General features: G+C 41.2%; 1 protein-coding gene across 7 annotated transcripts in view; it reads left to right on the plus strand.

The window, feature by feature from the left end:
• Positions 1 to 13,126, plus strand: part of RHOBTB3 (Rho related BTB domain containing 3) — a 106,513-nt gene that overhangs the window by 81,674 nt on the left and 11,713 nt on the right. For 4 of the 7 annotated variants that reach the window (XM_055387175.2, XM_055387177.2, XM_004042285.5 and 1 more), the window contains exon 12: positions 862 to 4,170. The exons of the other annotated variants lie outside the window; for them this stretch is intronic. In XM_055387175.2, the coding sequence (XP_055243150.2) occupies positions 862 to 977 (116 nt within the window). In that variant the 3' untranslated portion in view covers positions 978 to 4,170. Of the gene's footprint in view, positions 1 to 861; positions 4,171 to 13,126 lie in introns of those variants that run through there. 7 annotated transcript variants of the gene reach the window in all.

Here is a 13,126-nt window from a genome sequence, read left to right on the forward strand (position 1 = left end):
TTGGAAGACTAAGTTAGCTACAAAGAAAACTAAGTATTATACCAAAAAAAATTATCCGGGCGTGGTGGCGGGTGCCTGTAGTCCCAGCTACTCGGGAGGCTGAGGCAGGAGAATGGCGTGAACCCGGAAGGCGGAGCTTGCAGTGAGTCCAGATTGCGCCACTGTGCTCCAGCTTGGGCGACAGAGCAAGACTCCGTCTCAGAAAAAAAAAGAAAAAGAAAAAGAAAAGAAAACTAAGTATTATAAATGGAAAAAAAAAATAAGTCCGTTATATCCAGGAAAAACAAAAGCTTTATTGGAAAAGAAAAGGAAGCCGGGCGTGGTGGCTCATGCCTGTAATCCTAGCACTTTGGGAGTCCAAGGCGGGCAGATCACAAGGTCAGGAGATCGAGACCATCCTGGCCAACAAGGTAAAACCCCGTCTCTACTAAAAATACAAAAAATTAGCTGGGCGTGGTGGCACACGCCTGTAGTCCCAACTACTCAGGAGGCTGAGGCAGGAGAATTGCTTGAACTGGGGAGGCAGAGGTTGCAGTGAGCTGAGATCACGCCACTGCACTCCAGCCTGGGCGACAGAGTGAGACTCCATCTCAAAAAAAAAAAAAAAAAGAAAAGGAAAATAATGAAATACTACTCGAAGTAGTGGACAAGATATATATAATTGTAAGTCACATAATAACTTAAATCCTGATACTAATTTAACCAAAATGGTGGTAAATTGTTTGGGAAAACTTGTGGGAATGGTAGGAGATGTATCACAGAGCTTGGATCTCATCTATTAAAGAGGAAATCAATAGCTGATATCTTAATTGATCCACAATAAAACATATTCGGTTAACATTATTTTTCTTAAAACTTCAGTGGAAGAACGCAGTTTTGTTGAAAAGCACAGATGGCCGTCGAATATGTACTTGAAGCAGCTTGCGGAATACAGGAAGTATATTCACTCCCGGAAATGTCGTTGCTTAGTAATGTAACCTGGAGCTTTTATACACTCATTTCTTTTTTATTATTATGAAGAATGGGATACCTCCAGGTTCCAGTAAAATTCTTCTGACCGAAACCAATGTGGGTGTTAGAAAAATTACCATATAGCTTAATATGTTTATTAGTTCTCTTTGGAAAAAAACTACCACTGTGGTCTTAAAAGGGAACAAAATATACCATAGGCTAAAACTAAGGCTTTCACTCTAGAATGCAAAGCTGTTTTGCAGCCGTTTTCCCTTAAAGATGTCCTGTTGCTTTAGTGATATTTAGACCCCTCTCAGTTAAGAAATGCTTAGATTAAAAAAAAAATTATGTAGGATTAATACAGAAATTTAATCATGTCTGATTAATTGCTCTATTAAAATAAGGGGCATTTAAAGACCCAGCATAACCATTTGTATAATGAGAAATCTAGGGGAAAACCAATCAGTCCAACATGAGATTTTAGGAATAGAAATTTGCCGGCCATTTGGAAAGTGAAATGCCACTTAGTTCTCAATTGGTGACAGTGTTTGAATCATCATAAAAAAATACCTGCTTTTCATCTGGACAACCCAATTGAGCCACTTTATCTCCTTTTGGCAATCTGAGTAGGCGGGGAACCTAGGCAGGGCTGGCTTTCTTAGCGTGTAACTTGTGTAGCAGCACAGGGCCCACACTTAGAGGGACCCCGCACTTGGTTCAAGGCTCTGCTATAGTGGAAATTCTTAATGATGTTTGAAGAAGGGCCCCATGATTTCATTTTGTGCTGAGCCCTCAAAATTATGTCTATTTCGTGGTGGGAAATATCCTATGTTTTCTTGCTCAAACACCTTTCTCTCTGAAAGCAGAAAAAGGCACTGATATAAAGGGAAGAGAAGGAGGCTCACAGGAGGGAAGAGAACATAGTGAAGATTCCCGCCTTTGGGGAGGTCTGAACCACCCAGGGCCTCCACTGCCACCTCGGCTGGCAAGGGAGAAATGTGTTGTGTTGTCTTAGCTTTAAAACAGTCACAGTTCTTGCTCTATCATAGATGAACAAATACTTTCTTGATCATTCTGTAAGATCAGGAGGTTGGTAAGAGTGACTAACCAGCCTAACTTTAATACACATGTATAAAGATGTTCACAGAGAAAGATGCTATGTAGAGAATTTGCTACCAAAGTTGGCTCAAGAATTTGTTTTTAGTGTTATTTACCAAGATTAGGACGTCAGTGGCTTAAATTCTTTGAATTCTTTTCAAGGACTGCAAGGTTATTTGATAAGGAGTAGCATGAATCTTGTCCTCTAATATTACACAGTAAGTTCAAAGAAAGGATATAAGTCAAAGACTTGTTACATAGAGGGAAAATGGACTGGGATAGAGGACAGAATGATAGTTTCTTTCTTTCACATCACATGTATAGAGAAATAATTATATCAGAAACTCACAAACCTAGACATGGAAAAACAGATTACTGTCTATTGTCAGCATCATTTTCATCTGTAAGTCACTACTGGAATATATTTTTCTTTTAATTTCCAGTGACTTTAGAATACACACAGTTTTTCCGACTTTTCAAAAATTTGATTAAATGGTTTTATAGTATAATATTGGGACCCCATACCGTTAGCCCTTGTATGTATACCAACACTGCCAAAGTAAAACATTAGGTCAGGCATGGTGGCTCAGGCCTGTAATCCCAGCATTTTGGGAGGCTGAGGCAAGTGGATAACTTGAGGTCACGAGTTCGAAACCAGCCTGGCCAAAACAGTGAAACCCCGTCTCTACTAAAAATACAAAATTAGCCAGATGTGGTGGTGCACACCTGTAATCCCAGCTACTCAGGAAGCTGAGGCAGGAAAATCGCTTGAACCTGGGAGGTGGAAGTTGCAGTGAGCCGAGATCGCACCACTGCGCTCCAGCCTGGGTGACAAGAGCGAAACTCCATCTCCAAAAAAAACAAAAAACAAAAACAAAGTGAAACATTAAAAATTCCCTATAGATATATTCCAGGAAATATTTTAATTGGGCTGATTTTAATTAGGCTGTATAATTGACGATTACTGGAATCGATTTTATGTCTTTTGTATTTTAATCACTTGAGTTTATCAACCACTGGCAAATCCCATTTGATAAGGATTAGCATTGTAAAAAATAGATACTGTGGTAGATTTCTAGAAATTCATTCACATTTAAGACTTTTAAAATGGAATAATAGCCTTTTGTTTTTCATGAGCATATTCGCACCCCTATATGAATTACAGCATTTAAAGTTCAAACTCAGTAACTTTTAATCTAGGAAATTGAAAAATATAAGTTGCAAAGCAAAAAAAGGTATTTTCTTGAAAATACTATTTAGTGTTTAACTAGACTATAGGTAGTTCCTTAAGGTTGTTTGACCTGAAGTGGAGTTGGGTTTGGAAGCTGGTGCCCAGTTGGTGTGGAGTGTGTAGTTTTGTTATGAAAGTTCTCTACCACCTACCTGTGTGAGTGACACCAACATCCAGATGTCACAGCTCTCCAGAGCTAGTCAGAAGAGAAATCAAATTAGTGTTTAAACCCATTTGCATATTGACTTGTCAGTACCTTTAACTCAATTTAATATAACAAGAAATCGTAAAATACTTGTAACCTATCTTAGAGAAATGAGTGCTGGTTTTGAGAGTTGTTTTTTAACTGAAAGATTATTTCTAGATGGGTAGTGCTTTGTGCTGGTTTCTGCTTCCATATATTTCCCAGTCATTTTAATTAGAGAAGATACTCTGTGGTAGAACTAAGGCCTTTCCTTTCTTGGCCAAAGTCTTTACCCTATTTAACCCTTTGTATATTTCTGACTGCTCACTGTTCATATTATAGGAGACCAGATTTGTAATATAGAACTCTCCATAACATGAATGAAATTAATTCTGTCCAAGCCAGCATGGTGGCTTCATATTAAGTAGTAACAGAAGTCTGAACAATTGGATAAATTTGACTTCCAAGACAGCTAAACTTTTCAACTGCAATTTTAAAAACTACACTACACTGTTATAGTTAATCTGACAAAAATGTCCTCAAAGAGTACTTTATTTTATTTAAAGCATCTGTTTAATTCAACCTTTAATAATTTTGCAAGGAAGGGTATGTGTGTATTTTAATATAGCCTGACCTGAATTTATATGTTTTTAGCTTTAGTATTTAACTTTTTGTAACAAATAAACCTTTTTTAAAACAAGTTTAACGAAGTGTCCTGTAATTATTTTACCTTGGATGTTGAAATACTGAAATGATTTGGAGAATGCTGCCTTGTATTTCTCAAGCATAATTATGCTTCATAGATAATTTTCATTATGTGTAAAATATCTAGAATGTTGCTGATACTATAGCTGACTAATATATGTGGTGAGATAAAGAAATTCATATTATCTTTAAAAGTCAAAACCAGAATTTATCTCAGCAAAATAACTGCCTTTATTTAGAAAAATGCTTTGATAATTAAACATAGAAGTGAGCCCCTTGTAGGCTTGAGTGTTGTCTGGGACCAAGGCTTGGGAAGTGGAGAAGCTGCTCTGCATAATAGATGGAAAAGAATTTGGAACTTCCCAGGGCTGAGGAGCCCAGGTAGGGAGGGGAAAGAGACAAGGCAGCCATACCATGAGAATGGATGGTGCATGGAATGATGCAGCCCCTCCCCAGCAGGTTCCCAAATTTTCAGTAAAGCCTACTAAACTCATGAAGGGCTCCACAGTTCCTTTGGAATTATGTTCCTAACACAGATCTGATCTGGACACACATCTTCATAGAAGAGCCCTATTGCCTTTAGTTACCTCCACAGTCCTCTTTGCCATGAGGCCTTTTATAACTTAGCCCTGTCTTTTCTGCCTGAGCACTCCTCCCCCAGGCAGAAAAGGTACTGCCATCTTGACACACTGCACTGTCCATTACGATTGTGTACTGGCAGACTTGAAACTCTTCCTATGGCTTGGGGTGGGTTGCCATTCCCTGTCTACTTTGTAAACTCCTGCATATCCTGAAAAGCCCATCTTAAATATCACTTCTCTTTTGTTTTCTGTGACTTTCCCAAGAAGAATTTGTTGCTTTTGTATGTGTCTTTCCTTAGCTCTTTATTCATACCTTTGTTATAGTGCTTACGGCATTTCTAGGTATTTGGGTATTGGTGGTCTCTACTGGGCTATTACTTGAGGGACAGGGACCATGTCTTGATTTTTCTTCGTGACCTGCTTCCCAGCCCTCCATCTAGCATAGGGCCTGGCATAACCTGTATAATACATGGAACTGAAAAGGCCAGATTGCTTCAGCTGGAACAATAATTGCAAACTCGCAAATGAAAATGAAAAGCATGCTAACACTTAAAACTGTTTGCTCAATATCAGGAGTAGCCAGTATCAGCCCGCATGTGGGACCAGGGTTATCAGGGAGGCCAAGTGTATGGGGAGTTGATGAACATATAGAATGGAAAAGTGATAAGTGATGGACCACTGAGGAGATGCAGAACATGAACAAAATAGTCCTGGGAGACATCTTTGCCTGGGAGTCTTCACTGGAGTTTGGGCAGTAAGATGAGATGGGGAGACAGAAGAGTTTTTGTTGGGCATAACGAAGTTGGAAATTCTCTTGGTGCTATACACAGTGTTTGACTGTATGCAGATGTTCCTTTAACTGCATGCACTTAATTTTCCATGTCATGAGGCAGGCTGTGTCTCAAAATCTCAGTTGTCCTCTACTGTTATAGCTTAATGTTCAACAGTAAACTAATGATCAGCATTATCATAAAAGTGTCTGTCATTCTCTCACGTGTTCAGAGCAAAGAGCTCTCTTATTTATAATTATTTAAGAAAATAGCATGCAATTTATGTCACAGCCCGACAAGTTCTTCCTGCCTGCTGCCTCCCAAAAAACCAATGCATTGAGAAGGGGGTCTCAGGACCAGGTGGTATCTCTTGGTCTGCCAAAATGCTAAATCTGAAAAACACCTGAAAAACCAGTTCTTTAGGTTTCAAAATAGTGATATTATCCATAGGAATAGATGGGGAAATTACGAATTTTGCAGCCTTCAGTTGCGTAACCCTGGGGCAGTAAGCAACTTATAGAAAAGCAAGTTAAGCAAACAATGGATGGTTATTGTTCACCCATGCCTATTCTTTAACAAAGTTCAGGCCCCTACCATAATTCTAATTATGACCTTGTGAGGTCATAATTAGGTAGAATTCTAATTCTACCTTGTGAACTTGTATGGTTTCAATTTTTGAACAAGGAAGAGATCGGTTCAAGGAGGGAAAGGACTGTTAACGATTTCCACACAAGAATGAGCAAAAGTACTTTAGACTGTTAGAAGCAAGATGGAGTCAGTTATATTAAATTTCCCTTACTACTATAATTTTTGCAAAGGCAGTTTCATTTAGTGGACACAGTATATTATTATTTTTTAATTAAGGAGAAAGGAATGGGGATCTCAACCTCTTCCTTTGTTGGGCACTTGGAAGATCTGAAGAACTTTTTAACTCTAAAACATATGAACAAAGGCCAAAACATTAACTTGCCTTGAAGGTCAAGCCCAGTCCCTCATCTTTGACTTAGTGCCTATCCTGTTTTGTTCATGCCCAAGCAAGATTCTGTTTCTTCCCCTACTACCTACATCACCACTAAAATGCTTTTGCTTTCAATACTTGTAACCTCTAGGACTCCAAAGGTCCCAGTGGTTTGATCTCTGACATGTCATATTCAAACTCAATGGTTCAACAGTCAGAAATTACTAAAAGGGGTCTCATTCTCTTTATTTTTTGATGGTTAACATTGTGTAAAAGGTAATATATTTGCCTGGCTCAAAGCTCAAAATAATATAAAAAGTCAACTTTGAGAAGAAAGTGCTAGCTCCCATTCCTTCCCCTCATGCCCCGCATCCTTCACAGGTATTCGGATTTATTAGTGTCTTGTGCATGAAAACTGTTTATTTATGTGAATACAAGCAAATGAAAGTGCATATTTCTCATCTTCCTCCCTATAGGAAACAGAATAATGGCCTCCCCAAAAATGTCCATATTCCTAATCCCCAGAACCTGTGAATAGGTTGCCTTTCATGGCAAAAGGGATTTTCTGATTTGACTAAGTTAAGGATCTTGAGATACAGAGATTGTTCTGAGAGGGTTCATTGTAATCATGAGGGCCTTTATGGGAGGCTGGCAATAGAATGAGCATTAGAGGCGAAGGCAGTGTAATGGCAAGAGATTTGAAGTGGCTGCCCTTTGCCCTCAGAGGCCCTGAGCCAAGGAATAAAGATGGGTTCTAGAAGCTGGAAATGCCAAGGGGATGAAGTGTCCCCTGAGCACCTCCAGAAGGAACCAACCTTGCTGAGACCTGGATTTTAGTCCAGTCATTCTGATTTTGGACTTCTGACCTCCAAAGATGTAAAGAGAATAAGTCTGTATTGTTTTAAGTCACTGTGTTTGTAATGATTTGTTACAGCAGCTCAGTCAGTCCAGTAAACAGTTGGTTTAATGAATTTCTTTGTGGTGTCTTAATAGCTGAAACACAGCATTTTGTTAATAAACAAGTTGTTCTCAAACTGTAGCAGTCATCAGAATCCCCTGAGGGGCTAATTAAAACAGGGGCTGGGTGTGGTGGAGTGTGCCTGTAGGCCCAGTCACTTTGGAGGCTGAGGTGAAGGATTGCTTGAGCCTGGGAGTTAGAGTACAGCCTGAGCAACACAGCGATACCTTGTCTCCTAAAAAATAAAATTAAGGCCGGGCACGGTGGCTCAAGCCTGTAATCCCAGCACTTTGGGAGGCCGAGGTGGGCGGATCACCTGAGGTCGGGAGTTCAAGACCAGTCTGACCAACATGGAGAAACCCCATCTCTACAAAAAATACAAAATTAGCCAGGTGTGGTGGCGCATGCCTGTAATCCCAGCTACTCGGGAGGCTGAGGCAGGAGAATCGCTTAAACCCAGGAGGCGGAGGTTGCAGTGAGCTGAGATCGCGCCATTGCACTCCAGCCTGGGCAAGAAGAGTGAAACTCCGTCTCAAAAAATAAATAAATAAAAATTAAATTAAAATACAATTTAAAAACCCAGAAACAGAATGCTGGACCTCAGTTGCAGAGTTCTGATTTTGTCCATCTGGGATGGGACCTGAGAATTTGCATTTATAAGAAGTTCCCAGGCGATGCTTATGCTGTTGGTCCACAGATCGTGCCTTGAGAACCCATAAGACAATTCATTTCAGTTCTCAGGTCTAGAGCAGCACCCAGCTCCTCGAGGGCCATTCCTTATCCTCCATTCACTGCCCCAGCCCACAGGGGCTTACAGGGGCTTCCCTTGCCCTTCCACCACCAGCGTGACTTTTGACCTCTAGACCCCAGGCTCCTTCTTTCTCCTTGATAGTTTTTCCAGTTCCATCACTCAACCCCCATTTTTCTAATTCTGTTTCACAAACATTTGACAAAAAGACCACACTTTTCCCTGAGGCCCAGGGCAGCCTAGTGGCTACCACCTCCCAAAATGATCTCTCTTTGTGAGAGGGTGGGTGGGAGCTGGGGGCTGACCTAGACCTTCTCAGGATCACACATTCAGCCCTGTGCCCTCCCTTCACATTTTGTTGACCTTATAATCTCTCCTGCTCAGGGTTTCTCTGGGCTTATACTGAGCGCTGGGTCCTTGACCCTTTGGACCAATCAATGACCCAGGGCTATGAATTCTTATAGAGTTGATACAGGAGTTATTAAGAAATAATTTTTAGGCAGATAGTAAGGTTCTCGGTGGAATTTTTCCTGTAATAAGAAACAACCCCTGAACCATCTCTTTCCTAACAGAAAATGTGGCTTGAAGGGCCAGGCCAGCAAGCTTTGATATGCCAATGCAGGCCCGTAAAAACTGGGCTCACTTAATATGGCGATTCCTGCCATCTTTTCCTTGTCACCAGGTGTACCAAATGTCATGGGCACCTCCAGATAACACCATGGGTTCAGAACATCATGGCGGCCCGCATTTGCATACTAAAGGGCTAAGGTGGGAGGGCCAGGCTTTTTGCGAGCTAGGTAAATGACACATCTGGTCAAACCAATCCACTGGGCCCTATGCAAACCAGACACCACCTCCTCCAGCATCGCAATATAAGCAGCCACTTTTCTGTGCACACAGGGTTTTCTCTTTGTTCGAATCCCCCCTCCCTCTGTGTCTGTACTGGAGAGCCACTTTCTTCTTCCTTCCTTGTTTCTTGCCTATTAAACTTTTTGCTCCTTAAAACCACTCCACGTGTGTTCATGTCATTAATCCTATTGGCTCGAGACCAAGAACCCTGGTGTTCCTCCAGTCATCAGAGCTGTATCAGAGTTAATGTAAAATTAAATTCTGAAAAAACTTAGAAACAGTCTTATATGAATTTTAAAGCATTTTAAACATGAAATGTGAGTCCCTCAATATTTTTTGTTTACAATGATAGAATTTTCTACCATCTCAGAATATATATTTTTACCTGAGTTTTCTACCTTTTTGTTAATTTCTGATTTTTAAAAAATATTCAGCTGCCTTGTAAGAATGAGAAGAAATACTGGAGCACAATCATAAATAATAATCTTTTTAAGCCTAAGAGCCTTGCAACACCAAATTTGGCTAAGCAAGTTCTAAAGAGAGTTACTGAGTAACCACTGTCCTCAGGCAGGCCGGCTTGGAACTCGAGAGTGCTTTTTCCTTCCTCCTCCCAAGTGGAAGTATCTTGCTTTTGCCTTTACTTTTCATAAATTTAAGGCTGAGGAAAAATGCAACATCCTCAGTTTCAGTTTCCATAAAATTAAAATTTATGTAGGCAATTTTCATTTTCCTCAAAATCTCTCATCTAATTCTCTCCCCATTGTCAAGCCTGAGTCACTGAACACACCATTGTTTTTGGGGCTTCTGTCCCATTGGTTGGAAGAGGACTAGTGACTTCCTCTGAGGAGTGGATGGCCTTTGAGGCAATGAAGCCATTCTAGTTTAAAGTAACTACATAACCAAAATCCCTGAGAAGCCACCTGGTAGAACCCTGATTGCAATGCTGCAGTGCCCAGGTGAGGTTAAAATGCTTTCTTTGACTAGACGGAAAGCAAAAGTTAAGAAAATTCCTTAGCAAGAACTCAGATATAAAGATTATGTACAAAAGCTAATAGGGGCTATTAAGTATGCCTGGGCATTTTGCTAAGCTGCACATCACCACCACCACCACCACCAATAACAACAAAACCTTCTCTTTTATAACCCTCACAATTTTTGTTTGTTTGTTTTGAGATAGAGTCTCACTCCATTGCCCAGGTGATCTCTGTTCACTTCAGCGTCTGCCTCCCAGGTTCAAGGGTTTCTCTTGCCTCAGCCTCCCGAGTAGCTGGGGTTACAGGCACCCGCCATCACACCTGGTTAATTTTTGTATTTTTAGTAGAGACAGGGTTTCACCATGTTGGCTGGGCTGGTCTTGAACTCCTGGCCTCAAGTGATCCACCTGCCTTGGCCTCCCAAAGTGCTAGGATTACAGGTGTGAGCCACAGCTCCCAGCCTGGCCCTCACGACTTTTAATGAATGTGGTAAGAAAGACTGATCTTGTATAGCACCTTAGTAGGCATTGGGTGGCCCTACGCTGCTAGAGGGTGTCCTTGTAAACATATTTGTTGTTTGTAACTTACTTTTTTGTTGTTGTTCACAAATGTCATTTGCTCAGACATCCAAAGAAGATGGGCTACCATTAGCTCTTACTTTTTGTGTGTCTTCTAACACTCTCTTCAAAATATAATAGTTGCTTAGGAAATGTCTATTGAATGTAACAGAACACAGCAGGGAACACAAAGTCACTGGTCTCCAAGTGGATGGTATTGACTGTTTGGGCCCAGATACCCATTTGTGCTTGGGGCCCAGGGAACTTGGCCAGAGGGCTCAGGGGAGAGGCCTAGGGGACACCAACATCAGTGGAAGGGTGAGGCACCACCTCAAGGGACTTCACAGGCAGGACCTCAGGGAGGGGCAAGTGTGAAAGGACAGGAGGTCCATGGGAGGCATCCCAGGAATAACTTCAGGAGACATTGGGGCCTGGTTTGGGAGCAGGCAAGAGGTGTTTGCATGAAGTCCATAAGCTGGTGAGGCCTGAGGAAATGGAAGTATTAGTTATTATTTCAATATCACCATTTATTGTGCTCTTACTGAGGGGCAGACATTCTGCGTACATGACTTCCTTCAGAAGAGCTGATATGGCACAGGAAAGTGGTCTGGTGGGGTGGTTGAGCATGTGATGAAGCCAGACTGCACAGGCAAATTCACATCCCAGCTCCAACCCTTACTGTGCGACCTCTGACAGGTAAAGTGACCTCTCTCTGGACTTTATCTGCTCATTATAACATGCAGCTAATGGACTATTAACCCGATAGTGTCACTGGGAGGAGTAAATGAGGTCATACGCATTAAGTGCTGAAACCAGTGCCTTGCACAGAGTTAGCACTCTGCAAGTATAACCACTCTTATTATCTCTATCATTTTATTGTCCCAGCAATCCAGTGACCAGGGGCTTTGCATGTCTGTATTCTAAAATGAGTACAGTGAGTAATAGCCTAAGGTCACATGGTTAATAAGTGGCAGAGCTGGGAAGAACTAGGACCTGACTCCAAAGCTCACATACCCTACTGACTAGCAAACAGCCTCCACAAGCATTCTAAGAAAAATGTACAATAATCCAGCAAACATGGAAGTCAATGTCCTCCTTTGAGGATGCTGTTGCATTGCTGTCTTTGGGCAATGTGAGGGAGGCTGGGCATGTTGCCGGGAGACACATTCTTTTAGTTGACTTGCAAGGCTGACTCTCCAAGGTCAAGGAGTTATTAAGGTCATCCTCCCTCCCCGCTTTCCTTCCCACCTCTGAGGAAACTATTCCAAAGTCTGACCTGATTAGGATTCTTCAAATGTTGTGACTTGTTAACACACCAACCTTGTGGTTAATATTTGACTCACCCCAAAACAGATCATAGGAAAAAACAGCATGCTTGGTAAGAAGTGTTTGGGGAGAATGGAGAGCTGGTTGCATGGCCCATTCAGCCGCAGGGAAGCCAGAGAGTGAGGTTTCCCTGTTAATCATCTTTAATTTTAATTTAATTAGTTAATTTAATTTTCATTATCCTTAATTCTTATAATAAAAAGCCAGACTAGAGAGATTTGCTTACCTACAGTCACACAGTTGGGAAATCACCTAACTGGGATTTGAATTCAGTCCACGTGGCTTCTAAACCATGAAAGGAGCAGGAATTTTAGATTCTAGGGCCAGTTCCTGTTAGGAGCTGAGCAGCTTAAACATTCCCTCATTGAAGAAAATATACTTCAATAAAGTTGTAGAAAAAGGAAGAAAGAGAGAAGAGAGAAAAGAAAGAAAGGAGGAAGAGAGGGCATGAGAGAAGGAAGGGAGGAAGAAAAGTATAGGTAGCTAGAAAAATGTGTTCTGACTGGTTCTGTAACCACTGTAGACCAGTGATGTGTTCAAAGCAAGGCCAGCAAAAGTGGATAAAAATGGAAAAATTTTGTTTCTGGGCAAATGCTTCTCACACCCTCTCGTGATCTTCTGAATTTATTACCCACCGTGACACCCACAATACAGCCTTGTGACACGGAATTCTACAATCCATGAAGAGCAAGTGCACCTTTTTGTGTTTGCTTTTGCTAACTGCTTGCTGCAGTTAGCAGGTCCTAGAATTTATGATTTTCCAGGAGAGTTCAATCTTAACGATGCCATTTATACAGTTGTCGTTGCTTGGGACTGTATTGATAAATCAGCTCTAACAGCTCTTAGCACAGACTTTGGTCTATAGTGATGCTTGAATTGAACCAGGAGATGAAGACTCTGATGGACTTTGTGTCATTATTGAGAAACTTGGGACTTATGCCAAGTTATCAGCTGAAACCGTAAATAAGTTACAGAATGCTGACAGAAGAAATGCCAGACATTGACATGATGCACCCATTCAGCATCTGTCTTAGGCTTTGGAGCTGCTATAACGAAATACCATAGACTGGGTAGCTTATAAACAACAGAAATATATTTCCCATAGTTCTGAAGGCTGGGAAGTCCAAGACCAAGTTCCTGGCTGCTTCAGTGTCTGAAGAGAACACATTTCCTGGCTTGTAGATAGTGCCTTCTCACTGTGTCCTCACATGGTAGAAAGGACAAACTAGCCCTCTG

The sequence above is a fragment of the Gorilla gorilla genome, chromosome 4 (assembly GCF_029281585.2).
Source record: "Gorilla gorilla gorilla isolate KB3781 chromosome 4, NHGRI_mGorGor1-v2.1_pri, whole genome shotgun sequence".
NCBI classification, from domain to species: Eukaryota; Metazoa; Chordata; class Mammalia; order Primates; family Hominidae; genus Gorilla; species Gorilla gorilla.